This window comes from Homarus americanus, unplaced genomic scaffold (assembly GCF_018991925.1).
Source record: "Homarus americanus isolate GMGI-L3 unplaced genomic scaffold, GMGI_Hamer_2.0 scaffold41807, whole genome shotgun sequence".
Taxonomy (NCBI): Eukaryota; Metazoa; Arthropoda; class Malacostraca; order Decapoda; family Nephropidae; genus Homarus; species Homarus americanus.
Genome location: NW_024717057.1, coordinates 115,873 through 133,369, shown reverse-complemented (window position 1 = coordinate 133,369; position 17,497 = coordinate 115,873). Strand labels below are relative to the sequence as shown.

At 35.3% G+C, this 17,497-nt stretch overlaps 1 protein-coding gene across 3 annotated transcripts in view; it reads left to right on the top strand.

The window, feature by feature from the left end:
• The first annotated feature begins 83 nt into the window (after positions 1–83).
• Positions 84–17,497, top strand: part of LOC121858790 (LIM domain kinase 1-like) — an 89,868-nt gene continuing 72,454 nt past the window's right edge. For all 3 annotated transcript variants that reach the window (XR_006087511.1, XM_042355426.1, XM_042355425.1), the window contains exons 1-6: positions 84–121; positions 2,073–2,178; positions 2,578–2,692; positions 5,870–6,000; positions 9,624–9,706; positions 13,530–13,638. Coding sequence is in view for 2 of the 3 variants with exons in the window: in XM_042355426.1 (XP_042211360.1) it covers positions 94–121; positions 2,073–2,178; positions 2,578–2,692; positions 5,870–6,000; positions 9,624–9,706; positions 13,530–13,638 (572 nt within the window). In the remaining variant the exon portion in view is untranslated. The remainder of the gene's footprint in view (positions 122–2,072; positions 2,179–2,577; positions 2,693–5,869; positions 6,001–9,623; positions 9,707–13,529; positions 13,639–17,497) is intronic.

Here is a 17,497-nt window from a genome sequence, read left to right as displayed (position 1 = left end):
ATACACAATAAATCTTAAATTATCTATTATCATTTTTAGTCACAGGATGTATATACCCTAACGACCAGTCAGTGTCACAACCATAGTAAAAACATGGAAGAGGAGGAAGCCACTTCACATGGTAAACTAATACATTGTTTCTCCAAGAATTACCTATTGTACACATAATACTAATTAAATAATAAGATCATGATACTTTATTCTTCCAGCGACGTGCATGTCAGACCGAATCAAATGAATTTGCTAAGGTGTAAAACGAGTGTTGGGTTGTCACTAGGGCCTTCATCTCCCCCGCCCCCACAAATCCTCTTACTTGGGAATTACAAGACATAAGAACTTTGTCTGGTGTGCTGAGACTTCAAGGAGGGTGGTAAGCAAGAGATGAGTGACCATTAGCTGAGACATCACTTATAATTATGACCAATCAATTGAGACCACTTAATTTAGTTGCCAGGAGCTGAAACATCACTTATAATTATGACCAATCAATTGAGACCACTTAATTTAGTTACCAGGAGCTGAAACATCACTTTGTGTCATGATCAAGAACTGGGATATCTTTTGATTAATATTGACGATTGATCTGTGGATGAGTTATTTGGTTTGCTGTTTATTTTCTTGCTATATTTTCATCAGTGAGTTCTGATATGATAATCATTTCTTGGGCAAATGCTTCGATTGGTTGATAATTAGGCGTCTAGGCTCGCACTACTTTGTCTTCTCGGTGGTAATGCGGTCGTGAAGTCTCATCCCAGGATGTAAACAGCCAATCATATTGACGTATTTCAAAATACCGCTGCCCGGGCCGGGTCGGCACCGACGCTTAGTGTATGTTTAAGAACTGTTAAGTATGGGCGGCTGCTCTCTTGTCCACAAAAAACGTAAAATTACACCATCGTAGTAAGTTCTTTCTGTTAAATATACCGGGGGGTCCTGAAGTTAGGTAAGGTTAGGTAGGTTTGTTTGTTTGGTTAGGTTGGTGAGGTCTTCTAACAATGCTTCTGCCACTTGTTTTTCATATCAACTAAGGTTAGAAGTAACCATTTTTTAGCACATTTCCACAAACTACGTCAGTGTCCACTATAAAACACAGTGAAATTGTGGTATTTTTATAATAATTTTCTATGAAAAATCGGCAGCTGGTCAGTCGTCAATAATTTCCCTCCAGATTGATACACATTACATTATGACTTCTAACTGTGTTATCAGGGGAGGACTTATAATCAGTCTTGAGAAGTTTTATGATGTTAAAAGATCTTTTGCACGTAACATTGGAGGCTGGGAGACTTTACTTTAAGTTAGTGACAAAAAAAATTGGGAGTGCTTGGCTGCTCAAAGTCACGAGATGCTCTAACTTTCTTAGCCAGTATTTGTGCATTTCTAAATAACAGGCACATCTCCACTTGTCATGCCATCAGTGGGTCCTTCATATCTTCTGCTCACCATGTTGAATGCATGTTAAGCACAGATTTTTCGGTACTGTATTAATTTAGTTTCGTTCATCCAGGGAATCTGGGGGGAGGGGGCGTCTGAGGCAGTTGAGTTAGATATAGGTTAGGTTAAATTAAGTTAGGTTAGGTTACATTAAGTTAGGTTAGATCGGTTAGGTTACACTAAGTTAGGTTAGGTTGTTTATGTTATGTTTGGTTAGAATTGTTTGGATATCTGAATACTACAAGGATAACTTGATTTTAGCTTGTGTACATTTCAGTGTTACATTTACTAAAAATTAGGCCAAGTGAACACCAAAATTTTTAGTGCCCAAGTGACAATTTCAGAGTACCTGCGGTAGAATCCAAATACTGTACGTACTGTACATGTACGGTACAGTACTCATTGAAAGGGTTAAATGAGAAAGCAAATTCATTAAAGTCTTATTATCTCTGGATATCAGTAAGTATTGAAGAGTTTATTCAACTACCTTTTACAACTGATGCGTTTTGACTGCTGGGTTTCGTCAGGCTATAGCTTGTTGGTACATAAATTGTGGATATGTATACGTATATATATTTTTTTTTATTTACCCTTCTCCATAATTATTGAAATTAACTTTACTAAATTTTCCATTTCAGATGAGAGTCAAGAGGAGACAACTGAATGTGCAGGATGCATGAACATCATCGATGAAGATGAGTTCTTCTCAGCTCTAGGGCAAGACTGGCATACAGATTGTTTTAGGTATGAATTGTGTTCTTATTCTTGAAGTGTAAAACACAGTTAATTCATCAAAATTCTATTCTTTTCAATTTATTTGTGATATATCAATCTGATTGGGTCATTGACCTGTGCCCTGGTGGACTAATCCTGTAAAAAAAAGTACTGAATAGGTGATGACTTGATATTTATTCATTCAGGGGTACTGTAGTGTGTGTGTGTGTGAAGCTAAACAAATTATATATTAATGTGTATTTCTCTTGCCAGAATGAAATAGTTTGGATTTAGTTCACCTTTTGTGAAATACTGCAGTGTGTTTTCAGATTAATTCTTATGAAATAGCTTATATTTTCCTAATCTTTTGAGAAATAGTGTGCATTTAGTTTGCTTCCTTGAGATTGAACCTTTCCTTCTGTGTTGCAGGTGTAGTGCCTGTGATGTAACCCTAAGCAGCTGGTACTTTGAAAAGGATGGTCTACTCTTTTGTAAAAATGATTATTGGAAGAAGTATGGAGAGGCCTGCCAAGATTGTGGCCAGGTGAGTTGGGCTCAGTAACTTTTTAATAGGCCTGAGAAAGGCAGTGATTAAAAAAATGTGATAAAGAATTACTGGGTACATTTCTTTGACTGTACAGCATATATGTAACAAAGGTGATAGTCTTTCTGAATCTAATAAATAGGAGTTAAATATAAACATGCAGTATAATGAAGGTACAGCTGTTAATTCATGTTCTGAAAATATATTTCAAGTTGGTCTCATTTATAGATGGAGATGTGTTCTGAGGTAATTATCAGTGTACAATATTTTTGATAAATTACAGTATACAGTAAACTTCCTCTAATCTGGACTAATGGGTGGGGAGAAGCCTGTCTGGTTTGGCCGAAATTTTGGGTTGGGCGGGAATGTGTATTATCTGTCTATATTGTAAGGTGGAAAATTCCAGAGGATGGGGCATTTTCGACTCGACTACTTGAGAACACCGAAGCTACTGTGCGGTAATTTTTAGCCTAGACTTCGCACCCATATAAACAATTTTTTTAGCTGCTTCGGGTTTTAACATGGAAAAAATGAAATTTTCCTCGGTCTCTTTTACTCTTTCGGCTGCTTGGTTCTAGTGCTCAGTATAAATGTACGCCGAGTCACCAAGCAGTTCGTGTTGCCGGGCGCTTTCACACATCTGGCATTCATGTGTGCTGCCTCAATTGTCACGCTCCGCTCTATTCAAGCCTCGTGCCCCCATAAATACAGCTCCTCCCCGACTTACGACGGGGTTAGGGACCCAAATCCAAGTTGTAAGTCGAAAATGCTTGAATAATACATAGAAAATCTAAAATGAGTGTCTCTTTTTCTTCTCAGAACCACAAAACTCTCACTTTTAAGCTTGCCAGCCATTTTAAAATGAATTACAAACGAAAATCTTGTCAGTACACAGCGTGATCACTAACGTTGGGACTCGAAAATACGTAATTTGAAAAATATTTATACGACTGCGGCAGTTGTATGCCCGGGTGGTCGTAACTCGAGTAGGTCGTAAGTCGAGGAGTACCTGTACCTGTGATTAATTCTCTTTACATTTGAAGGGAAAAAAAATTGTTCCTGGGCACAAGACTGCCTTATTCATTCTCCGGTAGAATGAAGGGTCAAACTTTAAGAACTCAGTTTATGGCTGCAGTGAAGAATCAAGTGACTCGTACTTGAATGGTTTCCTTAGTAGGTAGACGTGGAGGTTGTGGTCTGGCACTTGAGGTAATGACCAGGGGGTTTGAATCAAGAGAGCTATTTCTGGGTACAGTTTGATGTACAGTCAGCAAAAGGAGGATCTTCATCCCTGGTCTGATGGCCTTCAAAATGACTATTGGTAGGGTTGGTTTTTTCTGATGTGTGATGCATTGTGTGGAACTAATACGGTATATCCTGTATATTATGTACCTTAACGAAAAACAGACACTTAAATTATAAACATTACCCTGTACTAGGTTTTATTACCCACTTACGAAATGTCTTCTGCTATAGGAAATGAGTTGTCATCTAGGAAAATCACATATTATGAGATGAAGCGAGGTTCCCGTAATCCTCAGTCTTATGAGAAGTGTTTTGTTTAGAGTAACACTATTGGATAAAACATTAAGATCTCATTTAAGAGGAAGAACAATATAAATAGCTACCTTTTATGAGCCATACAGTATATCACATCAGAGGATGAGTTGCTGTAAAGAATTAAATACTGTACGTATGTTATGAAATGAGCTTACAAAACCTCTATTATAACATATGGTAATAAATCATGCTCACTGCTTTATTTGTATTATGTGAAACAAATTGTGCACACTGACAATTAAACACCTTATAGAAAACAGAAGATAAATACTAACTGGCAACTCGACATATGGAATGCAGGGTTACCAACATACAGCATAACTCAAGAGCATTTGTCAGAATTCTGAGTCCAGTGTGTCATATTGTATAACACTGAAAAGGTGAGATACCTTTTTTGCTGAATGTACCTTTAAGCTTACTGGCTTGTGAAGCAACCACAGAACTGAGGTCGGGAGTATGGATCTCAAACTCTGATTCGGTTAGGCATTTAGTCATGGAGCAGTCTTGCACTGATGCAGATGAACAGTTTATTGTACTTGCCTCAAGAATACAGGCAGTCCTCCAAAAAGTGAAGGTTCTGTCAGGGTATTCTGACAGATACTGTACAGTAGGTTCGGGATATATCGTGAGATAGGGTTCAAGGATGTTTGCCATATACTAAATCGCGATATATAATTATATGTAATCAATGGGAAAATAGGTTAGGTTCTGGAGGCCAATAAAGTGACTAAACTTTACATAAAATGGCACAGTCTAAAGTTTGCAGAATATAAATTACATTGCTGGAATCCTTGCAAGAAAGCAAATAATTTTATTAAATACATCATATATTTTGCACAAGAAATAAAGATTTTAGTCCTTAAACTAAAATGTATTAATTAGTACCGGTACTAAAATTTTTATGTCTATTGCGAACTATAGCATGTTTATATTCAAATTAATCACTCTTACAAGAATTCCAGCAATATTAATTATACTGTATTCTCTTAAGTCAATTCATTGATATTTTATGAGAGAAAAGGGTAAACTTCCCCTTTATAACAGATAAATAAATACCACACTAGGTAACCTTTGTCTGTTCTCCGGCCCAGCTGTCATAATAAATCACCTCCCCCCTCCAGTTTTGGCAAGATTATTTGTCGTTTTAGGCTTAAAGTTTTCATCATATATTTTGCAGAAGAGGCAAAAAAATTTCAACTCGTATTTTGGAGCCATTTAGGGGATTTTTAGGAGAGTGTCTGACTTTATATGGTTTTTGGCTTTATGTGAGGTCCCAGGAACATAACCCCACGTAAGTTGTGAGTCTACTGTAAATAAATTTATCACTATATACTGTATTGTAAAATTTCGATTATTTTGGTAGTAGTGGTGATAAATTTGAAATATTTCCTGCCCTGATTTCCCTCGTGAAAAAAAAAAAATTATCACTATATATAAAGGAAAATGTCGATAATTTTGGTAGCCACGATATAAATTTTTTTTTTGTAAAGTCTCTATATATCCCGACCCTACTGTACAGTATATCATGCAAGATACTTGAGGATAATCCTTAGGCCATAAAATGAGATACAGTATCTTGGTTAAATTTTTCTTATTTTTATTTCTTTTTGTTGGCAGATTATCACTGGTCCAGTCATGGTGGCAGGAGACCACAAGTTCCACCCAGAATGTTTCATCTGTACATCATGCTCTGCGTTTATTGGTGATGGCGAGTCATATGCTCTTGTTGAGAGATCTAAGTTATACTGGTAAGCCAAGTTAAAATGCTTCCATGAGAATGTTCCACACAGGGTTGTTATGATTTAAATCATGTGATTTAAATCAGAATGAAAAAATTCATGGTTTAAATATATATTTTTTACCAATATTTGAAATTTATGTTGTTTCCTTTGAGATTCATTGTGGTAGAATAGCTACAGTGAATATTATACAACTATTTAGGATATAGGACAGAAAGTTATTATATGTTGTACTGTACTACAGATACAGGGGTATACGTTATTTCACAAATACGATGTTAATAAATATAGGACTGTTTTTAGACATCAGAGTATGTATGGCACTTTATGTATATTTTATACCTCAAAAAGCCAGTTTCAATGTATGATACAGATCATATGAGGACTGCTGGGTTCTGGTATGTTACAGGTCTAGCAGTCTTTGTCCAGAGATATGGCATTCCAGTTGCATTTCAGTTTTAGATATTTTCAGTTTTTGAATGCTAAGGTCTACTTACATTACAATAACATCGGCAGGCTAACTTATACATAAATTCCTTGATCTAGACATCAAAGGAGGCAGTGCATACCATAGGGGCATTTGCATAAAAATTAAATTTCCAGATGATTGCATTTAAATGTTTAAATTATTTACCACCTTGTACGCAACAATAGTGATATGCATATAGTAACAGTTTTTATTTATTCTTTTTAACATATATAATTTGTTTCTTTACTTGAAAAAGGCTAAAATTTGCATAATTTCATTAAAAAAAATAAAAAAACGACTCCTCCCTCATCCTAAATTCAATACAGGTACAGCATAAAAGTTTTTGCAAAATCAACATAAATGTGTCATTGGATACTCACTCTTGCTAAAGATGATTCCCAGTTGTGGTGAAGGGTTTGAAATACATCTGGTGTATCTTCAGTAAACAAGATGGGATCATCTGGGCTAAGATTATCGCAAGAGTCTTACACTTGGGATGATCTCTGGTTGTCGATAATATTACACATTCACTGTTGTGAAGGATATACAGATACTGTAGTATGAGTGCAACCTGATGGGAATAGTGTCTCCAGTTGCTGCTTGAATGGCTGAGCTAGGGGTTGTGGCAGTACATGGACTCTTGTCTGGTTGATTGTGTTGTGACTGGTACTGCTCTCTGGAATGCCCAGACTTAACTCCTGTGTTCCCAGTTTGATACTGCTACTCATTAGAACAAATGGGATTCTCAGTACCAGAAAGGCATATATTAGCCATTCAGGCATCTTCAATACATGGGGAAGGCCAGGGGAACAGCTTGGTAGACTTAACTTGAAAATGCCACATTGGTGTGTATTGTACGCTCCTGTGGTACAGTATATAATAATAATAATAATAATAATAATAAAAAACGGTTTATTAATAGAGTTGCAGCCAGTGGCTGAAAATATACAGACTTACATTTGATTTAGACATAATGATATAATATGCATTGAATACATTTACAGGCCTGTACAGTACATAAATCAGGAGTTGTTTATTATTTTAACAATAGATGGGATGGTGCTGTTCTTATATCTATCGGTGCGGGCTCTTATGGGCTGAATTATGTGATGCCTCAGATGTGTTTGATGCAGTTTTTCTGCTTATACCACTGCTTCCTGCCTCTTGCATTTAAGAAATTTTTATAGTAAACATAAATTTGCCTAGATATTCTTCAATACAGTACTTTAGGTTTTGATGGGGTTTGGTTTAATCTGTCATAACAATGTACAATACTGTAGATAGGGCATTATGTATATTTTAGCAATGATTTTTCTCTCACCCACTAACACCACTGTTATTTGCCACATACTGTAGTTGTAGATGGTTTAGTTGTGGTTATATACTCTAGGATATTTTTACAGTACAGTACTGTACACATGATTTTCTTTTTGTATTTTTAAGTATTTTTGTTGAACACTTAGAAGTGATGTGTGAACATAAGTTTGTGGGTTACAGGTTAAGATGCCTGGAGATAGCAGCAACCAGGTCATCTGACTGGCCCACCAGTAATGAAATTTTTCTCCCAAAAGGAGTACTTTTCAGTACATTACTTCACTTAAAACACAAAACTTAGAACTTTTTTTCACAAAGAATGGAAGAAAAAGAAAAAAATATGAAAACATCAGAAAAAATGTTAAATGCCAAGAATGTAAAGATTTACCCCAGATGAAGCTTTTTGAGATTTTTTTTAACAAAAAAGAAAGATCAGATGAAAAACTATGAAAATAAACAAATGATGTTAAACATTCAGCCTAGGGCTCTAGTGATATTCATAGTTCGTTTTTGCTTTTCAAAATGCCTTATCATATCTATTTTCACACCTAAACTATAACACTCTTCCTTTTTGTTCTTCTCTCATCTGTACATGACAACATTCCTATTGTACTTTATACTTGTTCACTGTATCAAGTTTGTGTGGTTACATTTCACCATTTAGTCATAATTAGAGGCAATTCAGAGAAAAAAAAAATGGGGGCAAATCTCAATTTATTACATGGGTTTCTATGGGAAATTAATGGATGCTTAACATATGTTCAGTTAACATTGACTGCATTGATGTAAAGTTAGAGTACAGTATCTTTATTCTTTTACCTAAGATAAGTAGTTATATGCAGTACTTTAATACAGTACTCGCATAACTATAAGGTCTGTTTTAAAAATTGGTTTTGGGATGTTTTTGATCGACCAGTTTTAAAATCAAGGCATTATGACCAACTGAGTACATCACACAGTGTAAATGATTAGGTTTAGTAGTTTTTAGATACAAAGTATCTATATTTATACTACATATACAGTATAGATTAACACACTGACTTATACTACAGGTTGACAACCCTTTATCCGAAATTCCAAAAACCGAAAAGCTCTGAAAACCGAAATTTTTTTGGAGCAATTTTTTTTATTTATTTATTTTTTTTTGGGGGGGATAACTGCACCCTACACTGGGTCACTGACCCACATCGGGGCCTGGGGGGTGAAAATGTAATAGTAATAATAATAATAATAATAATAATAATAGTAATAATAAATAATGATAATACAGTAATAATAATAATTATTCATAGTAAATAAAATTTTAATAAAAAATACACAAAAATAAAATAAGAATGATAACAATAATAATAATAACAATAATACTGTAATAATAAAATAATAATAATAATAATAATAATAATAAAGATAATACAAGAATGAAAAAAAGATCAAAAGTGAGAAACACGACCTACAGACCTCTGAATTATTATTTGTGTGTGTGTGTGTGTGTGTGTGTGTGTGTGTGTGTGTGTGTGTATGTGTGTGTGTGTGTGTATATTTTAGCCCCAGGCCCAATGTGGGTCAGTGACCTGTGCCCGGGTGGGCTGATCCCTGTAAAAAAAAAAAAAAAAAAACCTAACCATTCTGAAAACCGAAAAATTCCAAAAACCGAAATGCATCTGGTCCCAAGGATTTCGGATAAGGGATTGTCAACCTGTATAACCATCTGGAAATTACAGTATGGTGTACTTGTATTGATTACCTAAACATGTACAGTGTATGAATTGTTTGCATTTGATGCTGATATAATTCATTATATGGAATTGTTATTTTTGTTTAGTAACAATTATTTATCTTTTTGTTTTAGTGGACTGTGTTATAAGAGACAGATGCAACCATTAAACAAGTCATCATCATATACAAAGAAACCTCACAGTATCCAGCTTATTGGTAAGTTTATCTAGATTGATATTAAATGTTCCCCTGTTGTGTCAATTTGCTCAATAATGATACCAGATACCTATAATTCCCTATCCCTCTACTATTCTGCATTTTTTTTATTTAACAAAAGATTTGCTTAATATATTGATGTGTTTTGTGTGTGGTTCTGGTTTTCTACTTATTTCTTTGGTTGTTCACATGTTGGCATTCACAATTTTAATCCAATTTTTGCTAAAGTTTTGTAGCTGTTCTAACTAGGACTAGAATAGGCATTGCACAATTTTAGACATCAGACAAATGTTGGGGGTTACTCTTCATTGATGAAGGTACTAACTAAAAATGGGAGTTTTGTGTCCTTACTTTTCTTTTCTTTTTAAACACTGTATGTAACTTCTTAAGCACCTTAATTTTTTCACTAATCCAGAATTATCAACAGGGGTAATGACTGTGTCTTTCCATGTAACTCTGTCTAGGTATCTGCTGCACCCACTTTTCATTGCATTTGTGAAACAACTACAGCTAGACCCCGACTTACGACGGGGTTAAGGACCCAAATCCAGGTCGTAAGTCCGACATGGTCTTAAGTCCGACATAGATAAAATTTTTTTTTTTTTTTTTAATAAAAATCTACAATGAAATACAGTACAGTAAGTAATAAATAATGAAGTACAGTGAAAAATAATGAGGAATGGATACAGTACAGTGAAAGTAATAAATAATGAGGAATGGATACAGTGAAAGTAATAAATAATGAGGAATGGATACAGTACAGTGAAAGTAATAAATAATGAGGAATGGATACAGTGTGACAGCACTTACCTTTAATGTAGTCAGCTGAATGCACATGGGGCCCACATAATTTTCTAATTATACATGGAGACTACATTAACTGGAAACGTTTCGGTATAGAAAATGCGTGCGTCATTTGAAAAAAAAATTGAAAAAAAAAATGGTCACAACTGTGGCGGTCGTAAGTCGAAGCAGTCGTAAGTCGGGGTCTAGCTGTATTACTGTATTAGCTTGTTTAATGTGGAACACCACAGTGTGCACTGCAGCTCTTGTTGGCATTGAATACCATTGTCATTATCATCACCATCACATTGCTGGTATTGGAAATATCCTTGAATATTTTTTAGGAAAACCTCATAAGGTAGACTTTTTCTAGTTGCATGGTAATAAAATTTCGAGTTCTTTTAATAAGGAAAATCACAGGCTTAATTTAATTATACATCATTGTGTTTATGTCATAAGGGAAACATTAGGGCCAAGGTTCATTTTATTGGTAATAGTAATGTTTTTTCAGAGAGTTGTGGAAGCTATATGGTACTGTATACATTTTTGCTTGTACAGTTCCGTTCCGAAGTTCTTTATATACCTGCGGTAAAGGGCACATAACCTGTCACACCCTTCTTGGACATCAGATCACTATGTCGACCTTACCACCAACATACAGAGTCGAACTAACAATGGAACAGTTTTACTTGAACGAAGACTCGTCAAAAAGAGGTGCGAAGGATATTAATATGAATATTAGCCAACATAACTGCTGATGGATGATGAAGATGTGTTAATATCCTGCTTATGAGAAGAAGAAGACCATTGTGATAGGAGTATTCAATCCAATATTAGAACACAATTGGGAAATTGGCTTCGAGTGAACACTATAAGAAGTACCGTATATACTTGTGTGTAGTTCGAGTTTTTAAGACCAAATTTTTACGTAAAAAATTGGGGGTCGACCTCTACATGGGTAATAGTTTCGTTAGGTTGAATCCGTGCATGATGGGAAGGGCGAGGAGCAACTTTTAGCTTTAGACATGAAAAACATTTACCATTTATTGCCAGTAAACAATGGAAATGTAAATATGTACCAATTAGTAATGAAAAGCTGTGCAGTGCCTTCAGCAGATGAAGCTCACCAAATTACAATAGGCTAAATTACCTTACAACGTGCTTTCAGTAGTCTATGTTGAAGTTCTTAGCACAGGCAAACTTATCATATCATATATATATACGAGAGCAAATTTCTGCCAATTTCAGCTTTCAAGAGTTTTTCCGGCAGTAACTCAATGGTGTGTCCACCCGAACTAGAGCTACACGCTATAGTGACTCTCAGTCAGCAGCAATGGCTAGAAGACAAGACAGGAAGTTTCCTGCTGCAGTAATAATCATGTTGATGCTAGAAAAAAAGAAAGCAAAAACAGAAAAGAAAGTGTTGTCTAAGGCAATGGGTGGAATGACGAGTTGAATTGGGCACTAATAATAGGCTTGTGAGAGAATTACAGTTAAAAGAAACTCAACAACTCTGTAATTTTACGTGCTTGTCAGCAGTTCAGGTAGAAGTGTTGGTGAAATTGGTTGGACCATTAATTTTCAAGAGATGCACACGGATGAGGGAAGCCATTACAGTGCACGAGTGGGTAATGGTCACAATAAAGAAAATAGTCACTCTCAAAAGTCCTGTCAAATGTCAATACATAGTATTGGTGTTCAAGTGGTTAAACTCAAATAACTTACATCAGTTGCTTCAATTAATACATTGTTAATTCACTGTCAGTAATCCAATAACCATACTAGTTAATTAGAAGTGAAATACACCCACAAACAGGGAGGTACTACTGCTTGGGAAGATATTGGAAGCATAATGTATTGTCTAATGGTAGACCCTGCTGCCACATGGCATCACAAAAATTGTGATCAAGTTCCTTGTTGCTGATCTTATTTTTTGCCTCATTTACACACAATTGCAGGGTCTCAGTTGTTTCTCGTACTGTTGACAACACAACAAACATATATTGTTTCTTAATTTTGATATTTTTTTATTTTTTTATTTATGGTTCTTTATTATTATTATTATTATTATTATTATTATTATTATTATTATTATTATTATTATTATTATTATTATTATTATCATCATTATTATTATTATTATTACCTGTATTATTATTATTATTACATTTTTGCCCCCGAGGCCCCGATGTGGGTCAGTGACGTGTGCCCGAGTGAGGTAATCAACCTAAAAAAAAATCATCTGTTGGCCTTGAACATGACTTTTTAGAGTGACTGTACGCTTGACATTTGAATTATACCTATTGATATATTTATGTAATTTCCATTCAAATCCAAATCACCTTTCAATAACTCTGTCGTGAACTTAGTTCGTATAGTTGAGAGTTACCGTGAGAGTTGTGGGCTAGCATGAGTCCACACAATAGCAAACTCGCAGACAGTAGCACGAATTATCTGACAGTTACTCTCAGATTCATGTCCATTTGATAGGAGCGCTGTTGACAGCACTTTACTCTCAAATGGACACATTCCTTAAAGTTGGCCAGTATTCTCATTACTTGATAATATCCTTCCCATCTCTTTTTGATGTGTCTTCATTCGACTCAAACTGTTCTATTGTCAGTTCCACTCTTGTGTGTTGGTGGGAAGTTCAGTGGAGTGACCTGACATTCAGAAAGGGTGTGTCCTTCACTGCGGGTGTACAACGAACTTCTGAATGGAACTGTACATTAGTGTACCGTACATACTACATTGAACTTTTAGTTTTCAAAAATGTTTAATTTCATGTGGTAGATAATATTTTAAGTTTTTGTTCTAATACTGCTTTGAGCTTACAGAGTATTCTGCTGTTACTGACTGATTTGAGGAAAAACAGTTGTGATGAAAAATATTTTCTGTTGTACAGTAACTTATTCGAGTGACATCCAGTTAAGTTCTCCTGCTTAAAGTGCTGCAGAGTTTATGGTATGTTCATGGTATATTATTTATTGAAGAAGAAATTGTTTAAATAAACATTATTCATGAGTCTGTTTCACTACAGAGTTACCTGCCAAGTCTGATAATCAGCGTAGAATCAAGCTTAGTGTTGACTCAAGAAAGGGCTTCCCTCTTGCAGGACTCAGTAATTACAGAGGTCTACGCATTGCAGAGTAAGACTACATTTTTGTATTAGATTTAGATTTTAAACAAGGGATATTTTACAGTCCTTTATGTACGGTTTGTTATCTTACAAATAAGCATCTCTTAAGACTGACCAATGGTGCTCTTTCAGGGAAAAATCTGTCCAATTATAAGCTGTTTTTTGTTAATGTATTTTGAATGAAATTATGTCAATAAGAATTATCTTTTAACCAAAAATGCTGAGAGCTCAGTACAGGGGTATTTTAGACTGGTTTACATTGGAGTACCTGAAATATACACTGATGTGTTTTGCCGATGAAACGATTATGTTTCTTACTTTCTTTAGCCACTTGGATTCGTATATTGATTCATTCTTTCCAATGCTACAAGGAGGTTTGTTCAGAAGGAATATTTGCTGTAAGCTTTAGTCTTGCCAACATAAATTATTTAAATTGAATGATTTCTATATTTTTGCACTTGCAGTAACTTTGTTCTTTCAACATTTCATTGCAAAACTTCAAGGTTCTATATAGAAATGTCTTGAAATTGTATGAATTACATATTGTGCTTTTTAACTGTTCTTGGGAAATGGGGAGTTGTGTTTTCTACCTTGAAAGTACACACACTGCCAACCCCCCAAAATTAGTGCTCTATGAATTAGGAAAGCCTTCACATTTAGAGTAAAATAGAAATGACATAATGTATTGAGTGAAATTCAGTGAAAAATGTCATCCATTGGGCTGAGGCCTGGGTGAGACAAGATTTTCTGTGTGTGTGTGTGTGTAAATAACACTTGTAGGACATCGGTTAGAGATGATGTGGCATGAAATGTAATTGAAAAATTACTACATAGGTTGAAGGGTGGGTGAGTACAGTTGGGTGGGCCAGGTGAGGTGAGGTTATTGGTGTTAAGCCACAAGTTAGTTTTTTAGGTGTGTGCAGGAGGTAGTGACCCTACCTTGCCAGCTGAGAGAGAGAGAGAGAGAGAGAGAGAGAGAGAGATTTTTTTTAATTGTTGAATTCTGTGTTTGTTATATTATTTGTGATAAATAGTTAATTGCATTTTGATATGCTTATTTTTATTGTGCATGCATCAGTGTGTAACTGTTTATGCTTGCACGCATGTGTGTGTATACTAATTTGCACATTTAAACAAGTTTATATCATTGGAAATTCAAAAATATATTTTGAATTTTTATAGGTAATAGACTGTTTACATTATTAATTATTCTTGCTCCCCTCCCAATTTTGTGTAGAATAGATTAAGGGAGTACAGAGAACTCCAGGGGAAAAAATAATGTAGGGTGATTCAAGACAAATATAGAAAGAGACAAGAAAGCATGTAGAAATATCAAAGTACAGCATGCCCTTAAAATTTGCGCATTTTAATTTGCGTACCTCGATTATTCGCGGATGACACCCTGGATGTACCCAAGAATGTCTAAGGGTAGTTTTAAAGTTGCTGGCATTTTTGCTGCCGGGACAGGAAGCCATTCATTCTAGAGACAATAATTTCTTTTACCTGTACTGTATACCAGGTATATGTGTGTGTGTGTAGCCACACACATATACTGTATATACAATGCAGGTAAAAGATATAATTTTCTTAAGGGCAAACACATAAGGGAATATTCATTTCTTTGAAGGGCATGCTGTACTGAATGTTTTCTGAAATCCTAAAATTGATCTAAGCATCCACATAGAATCACAATACTGTACTCCATATCTGTTTACATTTCAGTATGCAGATTTAAAACTGGAGTGAAAAAAATCAGTTGTGCAATAAGAAATATAAATTAATAATCTGATAATTATGTACAGTCCTAAACTATCATCTAAAAGGCTGTATAAAAAAATATGCTAATTTACTCACAGGGAATCAAAATATGTGAAATCATCACATAAACAAGAAAAATGGAAAGAAATTATGAATGGAAACAATCTAATAATAAAGATTGATTTTATTTGACTTTATCCAGCACCTCTCAATCCCCATAGGTGCTGGATAACTGGGATTCTACTTTATATGTACTTGAGATAGGTGGTACTGTATTGTCTACTGAAGATAAACAAAGGAAATTTACAATAGGAGATAAAATGACCTGGAGAGTCTTTGAAGTTAACTGTTATATTGAAAAGTAACATCTCTTATAGCTTGAAAAGGAAATAATATGATTAGTGTGTTCTACCAATGTTGTTACAGTGGGGTATGCTATAACGAACGGATCCTACTACGAATATTCCTATAACGAACGGTTTTACCTATAAAATTGAGAATGCTATAACGAACGCAACTCCTACAACGAACGCGGATGAATACCGGACTATTTCGCCTGGCACATGAATATTGTTGTACCGCGACCCACAACAAGAGCGTCAGGCGCCATCTTTGTCTCATTGTGTAGCCAGTGCACCACTGTTATTGTTGAAATTTCGTCTTTTGATGTGGAAATTCGCGTTATTTGTATAACTATTTTGTTATACAAGTATACAATTGTAACAATGAGTCGTCCAAAGCGAGTGAGAAAGCTAATAACCCTTGAAACTAAGAAAGAAATTATAAAGAAACGTGAGAATGGAAGAAGCATTGCGAAACTTAGTGATGAATATGGGATGGCTAAATCGACTATATGTACGATTTTGAAGAATAAAGAGGAGTTAAAAACTGTGCAAGTGGCTAAGGGAATCTTTAGACTTAGCAAAGCAAGGTGTAATGTGATTGAAGAGATGGAAAATTTACTCTTAGTGTGGATAAAGGAGAAAGAAATGGCAGGTGGTAACATTAGTGAAGCTATAATTTGTGAGAAGGCTAAACAATTGTTTGAGGACCTTAAAGCCAAGACTCCCAGTGGAAGTGATAGTGATGTGCCAGTGTTTAGGGGTACCTGCATGCTGAATAACACTAAGGTAAGATAAAGTACCGTATTTTTTACATTTTCCACAGAATTTTTTCAGTGTTAAGCGGTTGTATTTGGGGGCCTGGAACGGATTAATCCTATAACGAACGAATGCTATAACGAACGAGGTTCTGGAACCAATTACGTTCGTTATAGCATACCCCACTGTATATGAATGTGAAACAGGTTGATTGAATACAATAGCTCGGTGAAACTTAAAAAGATTTTTGCAAGGCATAACTCTTCAGAACATTGGTTGAAATTATTTGGTCATATCTCCAACTAAAGTACAATATGAGAAATTACTTGAAAGGCTAAGAAACTGAAATGGTATTGAGAAAACCAAGGCAAGAACAGCAGTTCAGTATTTGATCCTCAATTGATTCCAAGAGACAGAAAATTACCAAGAAAATCATCTATTGGACGAGCAGATGAAATCAGGAAGTAAGAAGGTTCTCATTGAATGTGGTGGGGATGAGACAGAAGATTGTGGACACATAAGGGGAGACATTCATCCAGCATTTGGTTGGTGCAGGCATTTAGCAATGGTTATGTTTTGTGATAGGTTGTGTTTATATTACAGTATAATCTCGGCAGTCAGGACACTCGTGGGACTTCAGCCAAGTGTCCATTTAAGAGTGATGTCCTATGAATATGGTTATAAAACACATGCAGTAGTTTAGAGCTAGCTTTGAATAGCTAGACATGAGCACTTTATACTTTACACTTTGATTAGGTTCACTAGCAATTGCAGGATTTCACTTTCATGTATTGCATTACCATCAATCAATGAGCAAGATGTCTACATTCCTTTAACTGATGTTATGAAGCACAGCGGAGTTTTACCTGTACTGGACAAGGAAGCTATAAATCAGTGGTGGGCAATTATTTTTGATGGAGAGCCACTTCATGAATGGTGGCACACTTCGCGGGCCACAGGTTAACAGCGACGAGCCAGTATTGCTGCTATGTCCACCCAACTTCCAAAATT